Below are 22,745 nucleotides of genomic sequence, written 5' to 3' on the forward strand. Positions count from 1 at the left end.
GGCCCCTTTTATAAGGGCAGGAAGTTACACTGCACTGATGGCTCATTCTGGCTTAAAAATGACAAGGTCTTTATTTCAGAGCTGCTGCTGCTGCGATCCTAGAGAGAGAGAGAGGGGCTCCATTCTGCTCCTGGGTGTAACCCTGCCTGAATCCTGGCCAAGCAGGTAGGGCACTTTCATTCAAAAAGAAAGAAGATCACACTTACCAGCCTGCTCCAACCAGAAAGAAAAAAAATAAATTCAGCTGGCATTCAGAAAGGTGGTTGCTGCATTAGTGATGGCCACTTTGTATGAAAGCATTCAGCTCCTGGAGCTGCTCCGGTGGCAGGCGGGCAGGCTCGTGCTAGAGTTGCCAACAGGCTCCAGATTTTCAGGGCAGGTAGATCCGGTCCTTGTTTTACTCACTTGCGTGCAGGTACTTATGGTCTTGCTTTTCTTAAGGAATACAATAGGGAAATCAGAATAAGTCCCAGCATGCAATGAGGTAAATCCAGGACTGGACCAACCTGTCCTGAAAATCTGGAGCAAGTTGGCAATCCTAGATTGCGCGATGTGGGTCTGATTCTCCGGCCGGCAGCATTCACACTGCTCAGGAAGAGGAATTGGAACCGTCGCTCAATGGTGACAACTGCCAGCCTGACAAGGTTGCAACTGGCTCCAGATTTTCAGGACAGGTGGATCCAGTCCTGATTTTACACTATTGCTTGCTGGGACTTGTTCTGATTTCCCTATTGCATTCCCTAAGAAAAGCGAGACTGCATGCAAGGGAGTAAAACCAGGACTGGATCCACCTGTCCTGAAAATCTGAAGCCAGTTGGCAACCCTACTCAGGGTGTGGCATAGCCGAGCCTCCAGAGGATAGCCCAGCCTGTGGTTCCCTGGTCAAGGTTCATCACCGCAATGAGCTGGGCAAGGTGGTGGTTTGTAAAATAGCTGGGGTGGGGGAGGACCTGAGCATTCCTGGTACAATAGCCCAGTGGAGACTGGTTCTGTCTGAACTGAAACCTCAAAGAAGCAGGAGGAAAGCTGCTTGCCCAAATAAAAAAACAGTTGTTTTCTGGTATTGTATAAGGTGCCAACATATTAACTGAGCTTTCATTGTTCAGGTGCCTGAGTACAGTGAGCTGTGTACACAGTGATTTCAGCCAATGCCCTGATATCATAGCCCCAAAGGCATCCAAAGATAATTACAGGACTATCATGCTCCTCTCTTCATCCCCGTACCTCGGCTTCCCGACCTTCACACAAACACAGACATCCACAAAGAGGACTTACAGAAAATAGAAAAAATTGTATATATATATATATTTTAAATACATCATTCTTAAGTTTTACATCTGCCAGTGAAATGTCTGCATCTACCGTTGCACAGATTTCCACCCACAAAGGCCTCCGAGAAGTTCCAGTGGTTAAAAGCTTGTCTCCCCCGGTTATATTTCAGGTGGTCCCTGCATTTGTGCCTGGGTTCCTTTTCATCAGGTAAAGGTGGAGTTGCATTTCCGTTTCCATTCAGCTGGTAGGGCTGAAAGCTTGTGGCTGAAGTGTGAGTTTCTGCCTCGGATGTGGAGCCTACATAGCCCTTCTGTGACTCATCAAAATGAGAAGAAAATGCAGGAGGAGGCAGAAAGCCCTAATGGTGCTGAAAAAGTCTCAGATTTACTGTCATATTTTACGAAGGGGAGAACAGCACCTGTTGCCCATTAACCACCATGAACGTTCTCAGCCTTCCTAGAGTAACACGGCTGATAACACCAGAGAAAGGCCAATGGGCCCATCGGGCCTGTGACCCTACTGCAAGGTTATATCCCAAGGGCCAGACATTGAAACTTGACCGCCAGTGGGGATATGGCACCTTATTCAAGTCAATTTTTGTTTTACTTGTCGGGTTTCTACCATCCTGGAGAGATGAGCCTACAAGATCCCATCCCCCAATCCAAAACCCAGCAGTCTCTGCACACCCCCCCCCCCCCCCCCCCACCATCTTCCAGCTGGTCATGTCTTGCCCACAAGATCTGCAACAACATAAAACAGCCACCAACACCATTTTGCTCCTTTTGAAAAATAAAAATATGGATGCTGCTGTGTGGCAGCTATGTCAGCCCACTGGGAAACATAGAAATAGAGGTAAAAATAAGAAGAGCTGTAGGTGAGGCCTTTCTTATCGGCCTCTCTTAATGCACTCAGTACTGGTAATTACTTTATGTCAGCAAACAACTTGCAGTGATACCTGTTTACTGGACTAATCTAATGCCTTTGTGTCTGGCTTTCCAGAGTCCTACTTCTGCCATAAAAGTTTGTATATCACATCGGAGATGGCAGCAGAAAAAGACCTATTGGCCCAGCCAGTCTGCTGTCTACGCTGTAAGGCTCTATCCCAGCTGCCAGCCAGAGAAGCTCGTCCGCTTGTGTGGACCTAAGGGCACTATTGCCTAAATATAAACGTGAACCGTTGGCTGGATTAATGAAAGGAGGGAGGGAAGGGGGAAAGCGCACATGGGCGCCCTATTCTTTCACTAAATCTGGGTACAACTTTTGTTAAAAAATGAAACAAATCCCCTCCCCCTCCCCTTTTATCTTTCTCTCAGAGATCAGGTTCATGGAAATGGCACAGCAGAGCCGGGTGTCCGGGTGAACCTCGCTCCTTGACCAGTTAAACGCAGGTGGTCGGGATCGTAATCCTCCCACTATACCTGAGACTCTGCCAAAATGGCATAGACGGAGGCGTGGTCTCGCTTGCTTGCTCTGGACACCCCCTTGGGGCTTTTGGCTGCACTCACGGTGGTGTAGCACAGATCTTCCTCCTCCTCGCGACCATGGGAGGACCGTTCGCCGCTGGGATGTTTCAGGGCACAGTACACGGTGTCTTCTTGTTGCTCTTTCCATTGCTGGTCCTGGAGCTTTTTCTTCCATCCTTGCTGGGGCTTTACACATGCATAGTGGATATCTGGGTCAGGGACTGCGCTGGCAACCTGCTGATAACAACACAGGAAACCTCAGCACCATGGTCACCCTTATTTTTGACCTATAAACCTCCGTGGCGGAAGAGAGTGGAGGAAACCGCTGCAGAAAGCTTGCACTCGCCTTGTTCTCCTCTCTTACAACTGGCTCTCGAGCGTTAACCCACTGCAGTTTGATTCCCACCTGGCCAGTCTTGTGGTTCACGCCAGTCACTGAGCTTTGGCCACTGGGCCACCAGGTTGAGACCTCTTATTTAAGGTTTTTTAAACCTAATCCACTCAGAAATTTGAAGCTTTTTGGAGTGTTCCAGACAACCCAGAATTTTTACACTGTTCTCCTCCAATTATATGAAATTTAAATAGAGCAGGAGATAGTACCTCAGCTGGTAATAGTAGCTTCAAACCAAAGGACATATTTGCTTGCACAGGATGAATATAGAATTAAAGAATACATAAATAAGCCTCGTAACAGCAGTGGTATTATGGTTGGTTGGATGATTTTAGTTATGATTTTAATGTGTTAACTGTATTATGGTTTTTGTGTGATGTGCTTATTTTGCTTGTTTTTATTTAGTGAACACTATCATCTATTGTAACCCGCTCTGAACACCCACCTGTAGATTTTAAAAGAGTTCTCACTCAAAAACAGTCAAGAGAGAGAGAGAAAGAGAATCTCCCACTGTAAGAGGGGCACTTTCAGCTCAGGGTGAGTTTTGAGGGGGGGCAGGGAGGTCAGTGTTACATTGGTCTGCAGACCCTCGTAACGCTGCAGTAGATGGAGGCATTATCAAGGACGTGCTTAGGTCGGAGGGGAGTAAGTTGCACCCATACACTTGGTTTTCAAATGTACATGCACATAACTTTGTGTCGTCCCCCCCCCCGGATCTGCCAACCTGTAGATAGAGCAGGTACAACGTGTGCATCTCACCCAGGCAGCCTCCCTTTCTATGTATAGTTACGAGATCCACAGGCACAAAAGCAGACGGGGACCTTGCACGGCTGCTGAACGTTACAGCCCACGCCCCTCCCCCAATGGCTTCTTTAAGTTTCTCCCCCCTGTTCTTCTACGGCGCCGAGATTTTACCACCATGCTGGGGTTCCTCCCCCCTCTTAGCAAAGTTCTGCTGAATCCCAGGGCCCTCGCTGATGTTATGAGCACCTCCCCCCTCTGCCTCCTTTCCGCTTAGGTCTAACCACACTTTCTGGTGCCCGCTGCATCTCAGGCGACCTTTTGCTGTGGCATCAGGAACACTTTCCCCACTCGTAAAATACCTGATCCAAGGGGGCTCACACATGTGTGGGCTCTGTTACTTGCGCGCCCCCCCCCCCTCCCCCAACCAGAGCTGCAGCTGGAATGCTCCAGGCAACATCTGGCAAACAGAACATTTCCCTTTCTTGCGATCTTATGGACGGTCGCCCAACTAAATCTTTATCAAACTCGTTGCCCCCTACCGGTGACACTGTTGCAAAGAAGAAGCTTCATTTCCCCCTCTCTCCGGTAATTCTCACATCCTGCCTCTCTTCCCCCTTACTCTCTGCCTTTCCCTTATTCTTGACGTAAGCTGATGCTCCTCTCCCTTGCAATCCAGGCTGGCCTTCCTGAATGTATTTACTTCTATTATGAGTAGATCCCAGGCATTAAGCTTAATAGGCCCAACAAAAGTGAGAATTCTGTTGTTATCGGTTAGCTTTTGCTTGGGTAACAATATCTTTTACTGTTTTGGGGTTTTTTGGGTTTTTTTAGTAGATCTGTTGTCTTTTTAGGTGGAACTTGTAATGCTTTTGACTGTAATTCTTAGATTTTTTTTATTAAATTATTGTTGTCATCTGCTTGGTTCCAGCTGGTGCCAGTAGAACGCGGAATATAAATCTATAAATGAAATAAACTGAAACTAAATCCCCGTCTGCCTCTGCCAATGGGACTTTTATTAACCAAATGATGATTGTTGGTGCACACAGCCTTCTAAATATTGTTCCTTCCCTGCTTATATTCTCTCTATTTACCCTCAGCCCCACTTTGACCTTCCTTACCCTCCCTGTCACATGACAGCCATCCTAAAATGTGCTGAAATATTGTTTCCCACTGATTTTGCAGCACTTCTGTTTTGTAAATTCATTAAAAAAAATAAATTTGCAGACAGTTTGGTTGACAATAGAATGACCTCTAGATCAATCCTGCGTTCCATGCCTTTTATCATTAACATACCTGAGGGCGTCTTCTGTTATCTCTCTGCGCAGTTCTGCTGGAGTTGGCTAGTTGTAGAATAGAAATGTTTAATCATGTTAGATTAGATAAGCAGCATGGGGCTTCCAGAATTTCTAAAGGGGACACATTACTAGCACATGTGAGTGGTCAAGAGTATGAACAGTTTATGTTAGTAGCTGTAATATGAAGAAGAGCTGGGTGCTTTGCAGGTTGTGAAATCTTGTGGTCTTGAAAGCTCACATAACATCCTCATGTTTGGATAATTCTTATGTTGGTCCAATAAAAGCTATCACAGCCTGCAGAGAATCTGGTTTTCCCCAGGACCAGTATAGGCGCTAGAACTCTGTGCTAGGTAGAGATCTGGAATGGATACAGTAAGATTATCTGGTTCTGTTCTTCAGGCTTAACAGATATCTCCTAAGAATTTCCCAACTGCACCCTGAGATCAAAGGCAATTATCATCCCACAGTGGTTTGAAGCGCTAGCGCGGCAACCAGAGTAATGCGAGGAGCCTTAAGGGCATTAGGAAAGGAGCCACGCACTCTGGTAGGTGCACCGGCGGGTTTCAATGAGCGTCCTGCGTGCTCAGTGGTCCGCCCGCATCTTCCCTATCTGTAAGCCCTAGAGCATGCTGCTGCCTTTAAAAATGTGATGGCTGAAACCATGAGTCAGTCCCAGAGGTGTATGTATACTGCGGCGCGGATGTGACCTGCGTTTGAGTCAGCCCTGCCCTCACCCCAAGGAAGAGGGCTGCGTCCCACAGCTGATGGCTTCGCTCCTCGCTTGCACATATGAGAAGCGGTGCAGGGAAACTAACCATGATGTCATCAGCCATGAGACCTTTTGCTCCAGTGTGAGAGTAGGAGAGTTCATTGTGAATCATCCAAAATAATGTAAACGTACAATTGACTGAAAATGATTCTACTTGCTATAACTAAAGTAATTTTACCACATTGTGAAATGGAAAAAAACAGTCCAAACTAAATTTGAAATGGAAAAATATAGCACTTTAAATGAAAGGCCTTTAATAATCATTGAGTTGATTGGCTTGGCCTTTAATAAGTTTTACTAGTGCAAGATCCCTAAACAGCTACTTGTAATCAGTTAGCAGAGTATCCCCAGATTTTTACTCTCTCTTTAACGTGCAATAGATGAATCATCAAATTCTAGTTATGGCAGGTGGACCGGAGTTTCAAACATGGTTCTGTTTGATTGGCCCTGGTACAGATTGCAGCAGCCAGTGCTTTCTCCTCACCGCAGGATGCGAGGTTGCGTGACGAGGTGCATTCAGCTTTCCACTGGACGGATTTCTTAAAGTAAGGGCTCCCAACCCGATCCTCGGGACTCATCCAGCCAGTCGGGTCTTCGGGATATCCACCATGAATATGCATGTGACAGATCTGCGGACAATGGAGGCGGGCAAATCCACCTCTTGCAAATTCATTGTGGATTTCCTGGAAACGAGGACCAGGTTGAGAAGAAGTGTCTTAAAAGACCGGGTAAAAGGGAATGCACTGAATCCCTCCTCCTCCCCTTCCTCTTCTTCCTGCTCCTTCCAATCGTGCCTTTGCCCACCAGAGGAGGGCATTACTACAGCTCATTATTAGTGATTGGGGCTCATGGCACAAGGAGGATGAGAGAGGTGTGAGGGCCTTCGGGTTGCTCTCTCTCTCATATTCTGGTTCAGTCACACCAGTTTTTAAAAAAATGAAACGAACGCTTAAGAAACAAACAGTTGTAGTTCTGCAACCATATCCGCAGGCAAGGTTATTCTCTGCATTCATGGTAGCATTTAATTTCGCTGAGAAGTTAGATGCGACCATACCCGCAGGCAAGGTTATTCTCTGCATTCATGGTAGCATTTAATTTCGCTGAGAAGTTAGATGCGACCATACCCGCAGGCAAGGTTATTCTCTGCATTCATGGTAGCATTTAATTTCGCTGAGAAGTTAGATGCGACCATATCCGCAGGCAAGGTTATTCTCTGCATTCATGGTAGCATTTAATTTCGCTGAGAAGTTAGATGCAACCATACCCGCAGGCAAGGTTATTCTCTGCATTCATGGTAGCATTTAATTTCGCTGAGAAGTTAGATGCAACCATACCCGCAGGCAAGGTTATTCTCTGCATTCATGGTAGCTTTTAATTTCGCCGAGAAGTTAGATACACTGCTGCTTGGGCCTAACTAACTATCAGCAGCTGCTGTCTGGTTGAATGCCAAGGAAATGGTTGATTGCACTCTGCTCTCACACTGCCCCGCCCTGATAAATACAGTACAGGGATTAATCCAGTGTGTTGATGCCTCCTCATCAATAAAGACGCTGAAGGTGTAAATTATTCTCTCTAATTTAGCAACTCAAATGGACATAATATCGGTGGATCCTGCTAGAGCACATGGCCGCTGTCTCTTATTGTCCCTGGCTACCAGGAAGGTCAGCCTAGCATGGTCCTATCTAGAATTAGGGCCTTTTACTGTCCTTTCCTCTACTTTGCACCTTAAACAGCTATGAGTTCACTGACATCGCTTTCTTCCTATGCTTTTGGAACCATGCCAGGTTGATATAAGCCTATGGATTTCAACCCTGTCCTCGAGAACCACCCGGCCAGTCAGAATTACGACAATTAGTTTGCACGAGACACCATTTACATACAACGGGAGCAGTGCATGCAAATCTATCTCACGCACATTCAGTGTGGATCTCTCCAAGGCCCGACTGACTAGGCAGTCCCCAGTGACTGGGCTGAGAACCTCTAATATAAAGGAAAGTAGCAGTCAAGAAAGACTTTGCGTTCATTTAGTACTGCTGGCACAAAAATAAAATCTTTTAAGACAGATTTGCTGCAACGTTCCAACAGAGAACGTGAGGCCTTCAGCAGCAATTAAACTATGAGCCAGGAGATCCACAAGGTGCCATCTCCTCTGCCACTGACTTTCTGTGGAAACCTCGGGCCAGTTGCTTCACCTGCTGCTGTCTCCATTTATCCAAACCTAAGTGGCTAACAAGAAGAAGAAGAATCTTACTGTTCTTCCTTCCTTTCTTCTGCTGAAGGCCCTTTTACCCTAGAGATGGCTGCATGTTTGGTTCTGAAGTATTACAATGAAAAGCACACAGGGGGAATCTGTTTAAGTTAGAGTACTAGGGATGTGCATTCTATTTAAATGAAATAGACAATGGCAAAGAAATTGTTCATTTTATCTTCTTTCATGAACACCACAAAATGAAAGAAAAAATGACAAAATTATGTAAAAATTAGTATTTTGCGTTAGTGCGCACCTACTGAAAATGTTACCTATACCTTAAAAAGTGTCAATTGGAGAGCAGTTCATTAACTAGAGGTATGGTTCTGCATTCCCATTGGCTACCTCCTTAGTTACTTGTTTGTGTTGCCAAGGTTGCAAGGCGGTGTTTGGGGGGGGGGGATGGGATGGCCAGTGCTTGATAACAAATATAAACAAACAAGTTCTAGTCAGCAAAAGCAAAAGCATGTAATGCAAATGTATATTTTGAATTTATCAATCCCTTTGTATTTTAGGAAAGGAAATTTTTAGTCTGCAGCTTTGCTCATAGGGAGGAGAGGTATTTGCCATGACCTTCTGGGTTCTGGCCACTTCATCGTTTTGATAAAATTAGCACCATGGAGTGGCCCATCTCACATCTCTAGGCATAAACATGAATGGAGCTCTCCCTTACCTCGCCTTGCCTGACAGGCACCGCCGCACCTTCTTCTCATCAGGATAAGAAACGGGAGCAAAACCACAGGGACACACAAAGCGTAAATGTAGCTGCCCTCCGAAGTCCCTGAAATGGGAAAAGCAACAGTTGAGGGTTCTCAGACAACTGTTTATCAGCAGCAAACATCTGCATCATGCCAATACTGTTCCAGCTGTGTCACACTTTACATTAAACCCTGTACAGCAGAGGTTCTCAAACCTGTCCTGGAGGACCCCCCGCCAGTCAGATTTTCAGGATATCCACCATGAATATGCCAAAGATAAAATTTGCATGCTGTGGAGGCAGTGCATGCAAATTTAGCTCATGCATATTCATGGTGGATATCCTGAAAATCCGACTGGCTGGGCTCCTCCAGGATAGTTTTGGGAATCATAGCTGTACAGTAAAATTGTTGCTATTTTTAATTAAGGCCTAATATCTTGCTTTTAAATAACTTTTTAATGTATGCATTTAGCTTTCAGATAGAACCTTAGTAAACCCCAAAACTTGTATTCTTGTAAATGTGGCATCCATTTTGTTGGATCTATTTTAGTTAATGTAAATAAAGCAGTGACAGAAAACCTTTGATAGATGAGAAGGAGCTATGGAACCTGTCAACATATTCAGATAAATTATTTTAGCTATTCTGTGCACAGAAATATAGATTAACAAAAACAAAAAAAATTATATATTATTTTTATTAGACTAGGAAATGTATTAAGTTAGTCCAATAAAGAGAAATCACCTTTTTTTTTTTTTTTTGCTTTTATTTGTTAACTTTTATTCTTATGGAAATATATTCAGGGCAGACCATTTCAAGGTTGCAGACTGATACCATCCACCGAATCAGGGAGAATCCGGCGGAGGGTGCCAGAAACACAAAGTGGCATAAAGATTATTTGCACCCATCCACATATAGCATAGACATTCCCACTCCTAACTGCAGCCCTGCGCAACAGGGTCACCAGATGGTCCAAGCATCCGGGACAGGCTGAGCCAGGCCTGCTTTCACCCATAGGCCTTTGCACTCCAATTCCTATCAGAAAAACATGACCACGAGTGTACAAGGAAAAACCAGGTCTGACTCTGATGATGTGCCCCACTGTAGAAGAGACCCTGCCAGGCTGTTAACGTTTGAACGTCAGTGAGACTTGGGCAGCTATGCTTTGCATATGCCAATAATATTAGCCACAGCTTCACCAACAAAGGGTAAGAGAGATCATTAGAAGGAAAACTGGAAGCAGTGATAAGATTTCCACCTTCCCCCCTACTTTTTCAAACATATATACTATGTGTGTGTGTCTATATATTATTGTGTCTTTCTTTCCTAAAACAGATTCTGCACCAAATCTCCCTTCTCCCCACACTTAATAACAGACTGGGCATTTTTTTTTTATTTGAAGAATGTTAGTAACTAGAGAATTAAAACAAATTCTGCTTGTGAGTGGCATGTACAGTTTCCCTAAGGATAGTGATCTTAGATCTTCTCACCTGGAGGGTAAATGGTGTCAGTAAGGGGATCTTGGATGCTGTTGTGATTCACTTGGCAGGTGACCCCAGCTTTCAGCTCTTCCCAAACTTTCCCTGAGATCCGTAAGAAGGAAGTTCTGCTGAAAGTGCCATCTTCCGGGTTCTCACTTCTTTCCTCACTTGGGGGAGCCACTAGATCAAAGGACGGGAGCCAGGAAATGTTCAGATCTTCTGGATAAAACCTCAGAGCCTGGCAGACCAGTAACAAAGAGGCTGAAGTGCCATTGCCTGAGTCAACCCAGAGCCGAATTTTAGGAGCAGCTGTGAAAAGGAATGAATTGCCACATGTGAATTATGGCTCCAGACGGGAAATCTGGAGCAGCTTTAGTGAAGGAAAGCCTATGCGTAGGGTTTATCGTTCTATTACTTCAACAAATACATCTCAAAATGGAAGAGAAAGATCTGCTCTCTACAGCAGCCTCTGACCATAATCTCTGTGCGGACTTGAGGTTCAGAGAGTCAGATTCCAGTAGAGTCAGCTCATTCTATCATCCTTGCATAGCTGATTGAGAAGGCAATAAATAGTCAAGCTATCGGCATTGCTACACTTTTTCTTGCAGATTTTTACCCCCAGGTCTCAAGGGAGAAGTCTGCATGTACTTTGAAAAATGCCCAAGGACAAAGATACCAGTGAGTTTCACCTCTTTTAAGTGTGGGTACTTTTGGGGTGGGTTTTTGTTTTTTTTAATGAAAAACAATGCTCCTCCTTCTGCAGATCCAAAATCCCATGTTATGCCTGGCCCTGGAAATGCCCTCACTATGTGGGTCTGTGGGACTTCGCCCCCACTCTCTGTACACTGCCCACCACATGGGCGGGTCAGGTGAACTTACTTGCATTACGTCCTGCTTACGCAGGAGTTTACCCGGACAGAGTGGAGGGTTTTTTTTGGGGGGGGCTGGGAGAGCTTTGCACTTAAGGCCCATGCATTTTAAAATTCTAACGTGGGTACATAACATTTTCCCAAACAATTTCTACACACAAAATAGCGAGTGGAAGTCTGTGGGGGTAGACTTGGCAGGATAATGTTCAAGGTGGACTTATGCACGTAAGTCTGCTTTGGAAACTAGTATAATTTATGCACCTATTTGAAGGCTAACTTCTGCGCAATGTTACAAAATTAATGCCCCCCCCCCCCACACACACACACTCACACACTCACACTACCCTCCACAGGATAAGGCTCTTGTTGAATCTGTTCATTCTGTACCTTAGATAGTGTAACAGTGTCGGCAGGTCCTTAGTGCTATGGCGTGATTGGCACCACCTAGAGGGCAAGCCCACTAGGCCCAAGCCAACAGCTGGAAGACGTGCCCTATGGAGGGACAGGCTGGTGCTTCACCAATACCAGCTACCTCCCCCACAGGCCGAGCCCTTGGGTTCTAGCAGCCAGCAGGACTTAGGTAGGTCCCAAGGGCAGTCAAGAGAATGAAAGTCCAAGGCCAGGCAAGGATCAAGGCTGGCAGCAGACAACTGATGCATATTTTACTGTAACTTGTGAATTTAAATAAAGGAATCCCTATACCTAAGGCAACTGGTCTTATCCTACTTTGTTTGCCTCCTGGTTCTACTTGACCGTCTTCCGTGAGCAGACAACAGATGCCAGAAGATGGGCCAGAGGTCAGGGTAGGCAGCAATCGAACAATAGTCCAGGTCCAAGCAGAGGTCAGAATCCAGGAAGTCAAGCCAAAAGAAAATACTCTTTTGTTGATGCATTAGTTCTTTGAACTCATGCATTACTCATGTTTTTGCCCATCAACACAGTTTTCTGTTAACTGTATATCCCAAGTTACACTACCCCTTTTTTAGCCATTCCCTATATTTATTCACATTATTTTGATGAGTTATTGTTGTCTATGTAATATTTATTTATGTTCTTATGTGTTGTGATAGACAAAATCCGGAAGTGGATCCTTAGGCCGACTGCCCAGCGGGAACAGTCGGGAGGCAGAACTCCCACTGGGTAACTGGAGCTTCACCTGGAAACCCGCGACTCCTCCAGAGGAGCTGTGAGAGCCCGGGTCGCAAGGTCTTAGGAGTCTTCGCCCTGGAAGTCCGAGGTCCCCCCAGGAGAAGCCCGTAGGGACCCGGACCGCTGGGACTTAGGCGAGGGTGAAGAAGCCCAGGAGTGAAGTACGGACCGGAGTCTAGGCAGATGGCAGGCAAGCAGGAATCGGAGTACGAACCGGGGTCAAGGCAGGCAGAAGACAAGCTGGAATCGGAGTCACGAACCGGGATCAAGGCAGGCAGAAGACAAGCTGGAATCGGAGTCACGAACCGGGGTCAAGGCAGGCAGAAGACAAGCTGGAATCGGAGTCACGAACCGGGGTCAAGGCAGGCAGAAGACAAGCTGGAATCGGAGTCACGAACCGGGATCAAGGCAGGCAGAAGACAAGCTGGAATCGGAGTCACGAACCGGGATCAAGGCAGGCAGAAGACAAGCTGGAATCGGAGTCACGAACCGGGATCAAGGCAGGCAGAAGACAAGCTGGAATCGGAGTCACGAACCGGGATCAAGGCAGGCAGAAGACAAGCTGGAATCGGAGTCACGAACCGGGATCAAGGCAGGCAGAAGACAAGCTGGAATCCAAGTGCAGGCAACAGGAATCAGGAACCGGGTAGCAGCAAGGCAACTAGTACTTCAAGGAAGGAACCTCGTTGCAAGGCAATTCGAAAAGCCCCGGGTCCCGGTTTAAATCCCTACCCGGCGTCTGACATCACGGGGGGCGTGTCAGCACATCCGGGTGCTGACAGCAGAAAAACCCTCCCGTCGCGCGCGTGCGTTCCCCCGAAGGGGAGGAGTCCCCCGCGACGGCCGGCGGCGTCTCCCACGAGGAGGAACTAGGCCCATGCTGCCCGCACGAGCTCCGAGCCCGCGGACCGCGGCCCAGACCCGGGACCTGGAGGGAAGGTAAGGGCTCGGACGCCCCCGTGGCGGCCGAGACCGCAACACTTATGTTCAGAAACTCTGTTTATTGTAACGCCTTAACCGCGACAGTTTTGTTCTATGGAAACCGACCTGATTTGATACTTGTATTGAGAAGGTCGGTATATAAAAATCCTAAATAAATAAATAAATAAAAAGAAGACAGGACAAGACCCAAAGACCCAAACAAGACAAGAACTAGGGCACAGCAGGGCAAGGCAGACAAGATCAAGGCAAGGCAAGGACAAGGCAAGGCAGATAGGAACTCAGGAACAAGGCAAGAGGACACGAAAAAAGCAGGAACACTGGAATGCAGAAAGAGAGGAAAAAGACAGGAACACGGGAATACAGGAACAATAGCAAAATGCACTGAAGACTAAAGGCACATCAGGAGACCTGTTACTGAGGCATCTGATGCTCCTCTGAAGGATCCTTAAGTAGGGAAATGCTGTGATGTCATCATTGGGCGCTGTGGCTGCCTTCCCGCCATGGGCCCTTTAAGGCTGAGAACATTGGGTGAGCATGCACAATAGGGAGCCAGGAGGGGTAGGACAGCATGTGAGCTGTACGGAGTGGTGGAAGCAGCATTGAAGTGGTGCCCCAGCTATGGGAGGTCTCTGGCAGCATCTGGGGTGAGTGAAGCGGCTTGCGGTGAAACTATTCTAATGAGGTACTGGAGTTTATTCCTGACCCTTCTAGAGTCTAGTATCTCTTTCACTACATATTGGGTATCATCTGACCTATATCTTCTTGCCTTCCTCTGTTGCTGTTATTCCTCACCCACCGCCCTGTTATAATGTATTTTCCACTCTTTTGTTGTCATGTGAACCGGCATGATAATGCTGGTATATAAAAGTTATTAAATAAATAAATAAATAAATAAATAATTCTTGATGATAACATTCTCGACAATAACATTGGAGAGCCTGAGAGACAGCCTGGATGGCCAGAACAGGACTGCCAACTTCAAGAGGGATACATGGAAAACATCATGTACACGGAGTGTGGGAGGCAATTTCAACTTCTAGACCACAGGGAATGATCCCAGAAATCCTGGGGTGAACTTGAGGGATGGCATATGGAGTTGCAAGTTCTTGGTATTGAGCCAAACCAACTGCCCTGGCTGAAGCTGGGGTGCAAGATGGCATTTCTTATCAGCTTGTTTCATAGAACACTGGGGTGGCTTGCTCCAGGAGCTGGTGTGTTCTCTGCCAGAGTTCTTGTAATTCATGACCCATTACGTTAGCCACTGGGCAATCTCCATAATTGGGAATGGGCAGAGGTATATGGAGGTGGTGGCAGAACACCACATTGTAGGGTGAGGACTTGGTTGCACTCCTCACGTGGTTGTTAAGGTAGAATTCTGTCCAGGGTAAGAGATCCATCAGTTGTCCTATTGTAAATTCATGTAAGATGTGAAGAAGGCTTTGAGGATCTGGTTTGCCTGTTACTCTGGAGGTGGTACGCCGACATGAATTTGAGAGTGATGCCGAACTTCCTGCATAAGATTTTCCAGAATCAGGCCGTGAATTGTACACCTCCATTGGAGAGGATGCAGTTTTGAAGGCTGTGCAGATGGAATATATGTTGACCGAAGAGATTAGCCAACTCCGTAGCAGAGGGGAGCCCAGGAAGGGGAATGAAATGGGCCATTTTCAAGAAACAATCCACCACTACCCATATGGTGGCATTGCCACCAGAGGGGGGGGGGGGGGGAATCCTTCACAAAGCACGTGGTTACCTGGGTCCATGGTTCTGTGGGGGCCAGCAACGGCTGTAACAGTCCCCAAGATTGAGCGCCATAAGTTTGTTTTGAAAATGTGAGGCAATGTTTTTGTGTAAAATTTACACAAACCCCCAACCCCCCCAAAATGACCCTCTAAATGCATCCCAGAACTTCCTGGATTCCTGTCTCAGGCCGGGTCTCCATTGTTTCGCCTTCTGGGAGGGCATTTTGGGTCTGGAGGAGCTTGCAAACACTACACTTGGAGTCTGTTTTATTATTGGAGCACGTGACTACTTCTCTTTCATTCCGATACTATTTCCACAAGGTCATCAATCTAAACTTTCCTTGTAGAACTGTAATGACCAAAATATTCAAGTCCAAGAATAAACTATATACGAATGTTATCTGTAAAATTAAAAAAAAAAAAATCCTTGTAGGATTAAAATACAGTGTTAGTCATATTTGATTGAAACCTATGTTTCAATCAAAATTATGGCTATAGATGAACAAAAAAAATATTAAAAGTATAGCATGCGGTTAAACAAACACTGCACAGGGGAGAGAGCCAGCAAGGTCTACACCGAAAACGAATTGCCTGGCTTGCAGCCTCCGGAAAAAATACTTCAGCTTTCTTAGTTTTGCTGCTGCTGATCTGAACAGAAATTCTGTGACAAAATCTATGAAAAACAGAGTCGTTTGGAAGCGCAAATCCTTAAGACTGTGCTTATATATAAATGCAGATTACGCATTTTATATCTTTTCTATAAATAAATATGTATTTACTCATTAATCTATCGTGGATGGCAAACACATTAGAAAGAAGAAAGCTGGCATAAAATCCATATCGCTGGGTGATTCTCATAACGGGGCCAAGGAAGGGGCAATCGCAGCCCGCAAAGAAAGCACTGTGAAAAGAAAATAGAAATACACATTTCGGGGAGCAAATATCGGGGTAAGGTTTGTTAGAAAAATGGTGCCTCCGAGTAGAATTCCGATTCTGCAAGCAGCCAAGCCGAAGCCCTGGGTATCTCTGCAGGGCGCTTTCTCTATACGGCAGGGGAGCGGATTACATTATCCCGATAGACGTATATTTAAATTATAGATTTTCTGGGCATCTGAACCATTTTAAAAAAAAAAGGGCACCCAGAAAAGGAACATGATCCCTTCGCATTAAAAACGAAATGCCGTCTCTGCTGGCGTTTATTAAGGACTCTCTCTCTCTCTCTCTCTTTCCATCGGATTGAAAATAAAAGAAACTACAGAATTCACCTGAGGACTGAATGCACGGGCAAACGAGGTTCCAGAGAATGACCCAGTTCAAATATAAATCAGGCACATGAATAAGCCAAGTACCAATGGATGCGATTAATCGCCTACTAAACTTTTAAATAAATATACACATATATATATATATATATATAAGATATGCACGGGCTTCCATGTGTATCTGTGACCACTAGCCCTCACTCTCCTAGCATGGTTATACATATATATAATATATATATGTGTTCCCCCGTATGAAGATTTTATTTTAATTTAAACATATTTATGTACTTATCTCAAACATTTATAAGCCGCCTATCCACAATACTACAAATCGCAATTCCCCATAATACTAGGCAGGTAACAATAAAACATTCAATAACGTAAAAGAAATAAAGCATATAAACAACATAGCATTTCATCTGCATAACAAAACAGTGAAATAATAACAAAACAGATAAAAAGAAATAAAACAAACCACAACAATTCCCGTCTTACTTCCGAGCCCTCTCGTCCTGCCGAGCGCCACCCGTAAAGCCACAGCTCCAGCCTCCCCCGATGAGCTGAATCCCATGAATATAATTTATTGGTTTGCTTTTTTAAGGGGGCATTTGAATTGCAGGCATGTTTTGCTTGGCTGCCTTCTCTTGTGATCTTCCTTTTCGGCTGGTTCCCCGGCTCAGCGTTTGGAGTCACATTGGCAATCTGAGGTGCTTTTATTCCGCTCAGAAACAGCTACTTCAGAGACCACATTTTGAAATATGTGCCTTGCTGAATGTGTAGGTAACGCCTTCAGTTGTCTGTGAACAACATTAATTTTCATGCGATTAGGCTGCACGAAGGGCTTGGCATTAGCTTAGCCACGGAATATATATATATATATTTTTTTTTTTTTTTTTGAGAATTTTTCCCGTCGGTGGGTAACATGAGAATCCTGTTTTACCCCCTCTGTTAGGCAGTTTGTTCCCATTAATGTCTGTTCATCTCCCATTAACTGCTGACCATTTAAACTATTTAATTACAACGCCATAGCAAGGGGTGTAGATTAAATAATAATCACCCAGGGAATTTGTTTTAACTTCCAAAAATTAATATTTTATCTACACCCCTTGCTATGGCGTTGTAATTAAATAATTTAAATGGTCAGCAGTTAATAGGAGATGAACAGACATTAATGGGAACAAACCACATAACAGAGGAGGTAAAACAGGAAACAGAGAGTAGGATTAAATGGACAATTTTCTCAGTGGAGGGGAGTGGACAGTGGAGTGCCTCAGGGATCTGTATTGGGACCCTTACTTTTCAATATATTTATAAATGATCTGGAAATAAATACGAGTGAGATAATCAGATTTGCAGATGATACAAAATTGTTCAGAGTAGTTAAATCACAAGCAGATTGTGATAAATTGCAGGAAGACCTTGTGAGACTGGAAAATTGGGCATCGAAATGGCAGATGAAATTTAATGTGGATAAGTGCAAGGTGATGCATTTAGTGAAAAATAACCCATGCTATAATTACACAATGTTGGGTTCCATATTAGGTGCTACAACCCAAGAAAGAGATCTAGGCGTCATAGTGGATAACACATTGAAATCGTCGGCTCAGTGTGCTGCGGCAGTCAAAAAAGCAAACAGAATGTTGGGAATTATTAGAAAGGGAATGGTGAATAAAACAGAAAATGTCATAATGCCTCTGTATCGCTCCATGGTGAGACTGCACCTTGAATACTGTGTACAATTCTGGTCGCCGCATCTCAAAAAAGATATAGTTGCAATGTAGAACGTATAGAGAAGGGCGACCAAAATGATAAGGGGAATGGAACAACTCCCCTATGAGGAAAGACTAAAGAGGTTAGGACTTTTCAGCTTGGAGAAGAGTTGGCTGAGGGGGGATATGATAGAGGTATTTAAAATCATGAGAAGTCTAGAACAGGTAGATGTGAATTGGTTATTTACTCTTTCGGATAATAGAAAGACTAGGGGGCACTCCATGAAGTTAACATGTGGCACATTTAAAACTAATCGGAGAAAGTTCTTTTTTACTCAACGCACAATTAAACTCTGGAATTTGTTGCCAGAGGATGTGGTTAGTGCAGTTAGTGTAGCTGGGTTTAAAAAAGGATTGGGTAAGTTCTTGGAGGAGAAGTCCATTTCCTGCTTGGAGGAGAAGTCCATTACCTGCTATTAAGTTCACTTAAATGGCTATTCTCTAAGTTCACTTAGAGAATAGCCACTGCCATTAGCAATGGTTACATGGACTAGACTTAGGTTTTGGGTACTTGCCAGGTTCTTATGGCCTGGATTGGCCACTGTTGGAAACAGGATGCTGGGCTTGATGGACCCTTGGTCTGACCCAGTATGGCATTTTCTTATGTTCTTATGTTACTCACCTATGGGTGCTTTTTTGAAAATCAAAACTGAGAATTGTAAGAGGGAAAAAAAATTTGTCATGAGGGCTTTTGTCGATGGACATTTAATTGTCACACTGTTCTCCTGCTTTCAAAGAGACCCAAATCAGTCAGGCGAACAGAAAAAATAAATTGACAACTCTAAAGAAATGACACCATATATTAAATTAGCTAATTTAGTGTGCAATGGGAAGTTCTTATTAACAGCTCTCAACTCAGATTGCTAATTGTGTTTAAAGCCATGCCACTGGCATTAAAGACTTGGGCACTTTAGTTATTATTATGATGATTATCACTATTATTATGAATTAAATGTATATTTGTACAAAACATTTTTTATTATTATTGTTTTTTTTACTTTTTGTATATAAAGCATGATCCATGCAAAGTGTTTTCCACAGACCCAACAGCAAGTAGTGCGGCTGATTCCAGGTTGACACAAAGTGGCTGAGCGTTTGTGTTTCCAAGGCTCTGCACTACAGGGATGGGTGGGCAATGTCAGCTCCTGCCAGGACTCTTGGATTAGGTCCCTCCTCCTTTATTAGTACCTCTAGTGAGCAGAAGGGTCTCAGGTCAAGGACTGCACCTCCATGACCTGAAGCGGCCCACAAGTCCTACAGCACAGGGTGAGCAGTGGGGGTTTCAGTCCAAGAGGAACTGTGAGGTTGAACCCATGACTTTCTGATGCAGAGGAGAGATGCTACTGATTGAGAAAGACAAGGAAATACGGGACAACAAATACCAATGAAAAAAAAAGCAAAAATATATCATGTGAAATAAATTAATACATTTCTTGACTAACTTTTGAGAGTCAATACTCTTCCTCAGGTCAGAACAGAATGAGCAAAAGTCATCTTTTGTTCATTTAAGAGAACTAGCTCTTGAAAGCTAGTCAAGAAATGTATTGTTAGTCCAATATAAAGGTATATATATATATATATATATATAATTTGTTAATATATATATATAATATTTGTTAATGTTTGTTTCCTTGCATTCAAGTGGACTAACTCAGCAGCCCCACTACTTTATCCTCTGAAAGACCAACAGCTTTTAGTTAAATGTAGTTGCAGCTTGTAAGCACAGGGTGATGAGTCAGTGTAATGTCCGACTATACCTTGAACGGTCAGGAAAGTTCCAGATCCTGTACATTCCTTCTGAGGTGTGGGGAGCACCACCCTCACACTGCAATGATAGCTCCCAGTGTCCTGGGGGGTCACAGCCGAAATGGTTAACATGCTGGACAGCAGGTTGAGACTTTGGTGTATGGAGATCCGAGAGGTATTCTGGAGCTCAGACTTTTGTAGCGGTGAAATTGAGCTGGAGTGTTTCCAATAAAAGCTCCATGTATGGGAATCTCCTTGGCCTTTCAGGATACAGTTCATGACTGCCCTCTGACCCTTCATTAAAACCAGTGAGGAAGGTATCTGATCAATTTCTATGCCCAGCACTGCTGTACCTGGAAAAGGAAAGAAGATGTAACATTCTCTAAACCAAAACTGGAAAAAAAAAAAAAAGCCATTGGAAATGATACAATAGAAAGATAATAATAATAATGTGATTATACCTGTAAGCAGAACCCCCCAGACCTGCAGCATGACAGCCATATTCTATACAAGAAGTGGAAAGATAGTTGCCCTGGGCTGCATTGCTCATTTGACTCGAGAGCTGATCGCCACCTAAAAAAAAACAAAAACCCACGACTTACGTCACAGGCTCAAGTGAAATTAATTTTGGTCAAACCTGTGAAGTGGGTAGTGGTTTCTGAGAGTTTGCATGAGCGCTGAGGGCCGGACGCTCTTGTCTTCATACCTTTTGTCATCACATATCTCGGTCTTACCCTACAAACCCTGGGCACAGTAGGATGCTGTGCAGAGAGGAGAGGGTGGCGGACGAAATTATCAGAATATACGTCGGCAGCCATTCAGGGAAATGAAACTGAAAGGCAGAGGACAGGAACTGAGCACAGAAAAAACCCCATAAAAGATGCTGAAGGGAGAGAGGGATTTTACATGCAAATGGCAACCTGGATTCAAGCCTATGGAGATAAACCGGGTTCTTGTTTTGCTCCTGAACTCATCATCCATTGAACGTGTGTGTGTGTGTGTGGGGGGGGGGTTAGATAAGATGAAGGGGAAGCAGGTTTGTTCTCTGCCCCCCCCCCCCACTAAGATTTGAATAATACTAGCAGGTTGTGGGACGGCGTTCCCTTGGAGTCAACCTGGCCACATTGCACACAACAGACGGTTAAACATGTTTAAAACAATAAGTATGAAAGGTAAAAAATACAGTACTTGTACCAAGTATACATTGAACAAAACCTGCTCTGAACATGTTTTTCAGTTAGGCTGCATTAAAATGCCCCAAACACATCAAAAGATTTGTTTTGGCCTGGCAGTTGTCTTCCTTTTGGGCTTCCAGCATGAGAGTCCTCTGAAAACAGAAATGTGATGGAGAAAAAGATCATGCCATATCTCTAGTCTGCCCATCCACATCAACTAATTCAGCTTTGCAATTCCTATCACTCCCTCAGAGATCCCCTGTATTTATCCCATGCTATCTTGAATTCAGATACTGTTTTTGTCTCCACCACCTCCATCATGAGGCTGTTCCATGCATCTCTCTTTCTTTACAAATATTTCCTTAGATTACTCCTGAGTCTACCCCCTTTCAACCTCATTGCATGACTCCTTGTTCTGGAGCCTCCTTTCCACTGAAAGAGGCTCACCTCCTGTGCACGGAAACCTTTGAGATATTTGAATGTCTCTATCAAATCTCCCCTATCTCACCTTTCCTCTAGGGTGTACATGTTTAGATCTTTAAGTCCATCCCCATATGCTTTAGAACAAAGACCACTGACCATTTTAGTAGCCTCCCTCTGGACAGTCTCCATCCTGTCTATATCCTTTTGATGGTGCGGCCTCCAAAATTGTACACAGTAATATTCCAAGCGAGGTCTCACCAGGGACCTATACCACCTCCTTTTTTCTGTTTACCATTCCTCTCACTATGCAACCAGACATTTATCTGGCTTTTTACTGTGACTTTATCCACCTGTTTGGCCATCTTAAGATCATCAAATACAGTCACACCCAGATCTTGCTTGTCTTTCATGCTTAGAAGAATTTCACCTCAAATACTGTATGTTTCCCTTCAGGTTTTGCATCCTAAATACATTACTCTGCATTTTTTAGCAATAAATCTTACCTGCCAGACCCTAAACCATTCCTCAAGTTTCACTAGATCCACCCTGTTCCAGAGTTTGGTATCACTGGCAAAAAAAAAAGCCTTTCCCGATAGTCCTTCCACAATGTCACTCTTGAAAATGCTGAAAAGATCCAATCTCTGCGGCAGTAACGCTCTTTTCCTCAGACTGATCTCCATTTACCACTGTATTGTCACCTCCCACTCAACCAGTTTCTAACCTATTCAGTAACTTTAGGACCCCTACCAAGGGCACTCAATTTATTTATAAGTCTTCTGTAGTGAACCGTGTCAAATCTAAGTGCACTACATCTAGTGCTCTCCCCTGATTTGACTCTCTTGTCACCCAATCAGAGAAGTTGATCAGATTCTTCTGATAAGATTTACCTCTGGTAAAACCAGGCTGCTTTAGATCTAGCACTCCATTGGATTCCAAAAATTGCACGATCCTCTGTTTCAGCAGTGATTCCATCAGTTTGCTCATCACAGGGGTCAGACTAACTGGCCTGTAGTTCCCAGCCTCCTCCTTACTTCTACTTGTATGACTAGGAACCACATCTGCCCGTTTCCTTCCTCTGGAACTACTCCTGACTCTGAAGGACAATAAGTTCCCTTAGTACCCTCAGATATATTCCGTCCAGCCCCATCATTTTGTCAACTTTAAGTTTAGTTGGCAACTCATGATCACACTTTTCTGAAAATCAATTGAAGTTTACCTCAGTTCCAGTCTTATTTGTCTTCATTTTATGTGGTCCTGCTCCTGGACCTTCCATAATGAACACCTGTGACAGTCATTGGCTAGGAGGCCAC

General features: G+C 44.5%; 1 protein-coding gene and 1 long non-coding RNA gene across 3 annotated transcripts in view; both read right to left on the reverse strand.

Moving 5' to 3' along the window:
- LOC115077042 overlaps positions 1–382 on the reverse strand; it is a 30,916-nt gene extending 30,534 nt beyond the window's left edge. For both annotated transcript variants that reach the window (XR_003852940.1, XR_003852939.1), the window contains exon 1: positions 207–382. This is a non-coding gene — a long non-coding RNA (uncharacterized LOC115077042). The remainder of the gene's footprint in view (positions 1–206) is intronic.
- A 1,674-nt stretch (positions 383–2,056) lies between these two features.
- On the reverse strand, positions 2,057–21,845 carry LOC115076494 (tyrosine-protein phosphatase non-receptor type substrate 1-like). The gene is made up of 6 exons (XM_029578037.1): positions 21,728–21,845; positions 19,849–20,190; positions 10,368–10,667; positions 8,856–8,963; positions 5,164–5,210; positions 2,057–2,972 (listed from the first exon to the last, which is right to left on the reverse strand). The coding sequence occupies exons 1-6, from the start codon at positions 21,843–21,845 to the stop codon at positions 2,685–2,687; spliced, it is 1,203 nt and encodes a 400-aa protein (XP_029433897.1). The 3' UTR covers positions 2,057–2,684.
- Positions 21,846–22,745: the final 900 nt, after the last annotated feature.

This window comes from Rhinatrema bivittatum, chromosome 15 (genome assembly GCF_901001135.1).
Source record: "Rhinatrema bivittatum chromosome 15, aRhiBiv1.1, whole genome shotgun sequence".
Taxonomy (NCBI): Eukaryota; Metazoa; Chordata; class Amphibia; order Gymnophiona; family Rhinatrematidae; genus Rhinatrema; species Rhinatrema bivittatum.

Coding starts and splice junctions, on each gene's coding strand:
- LOC115076494 (XM_029578037.1), bottom strand. CDS start 21,845: ATGAAAGACAAGCAAGATCTGGGTGTGACTGTATTTGATGATCTTAAG. Junction 20,191..21,727: donor GTTGCATAGTGAGAGGAATG/GTAAACAGAAAA, acceptor TTCCTTTTCCAG/GTACAGCAGTGCTGGGCATA. Junction 8,964..10,367: donor TGACACCATTTACCCTCCAG/GTGAGAAGATCT, acceptor TTCCCATTTCAG/GGACTTCGGAGGGCAGCTAC.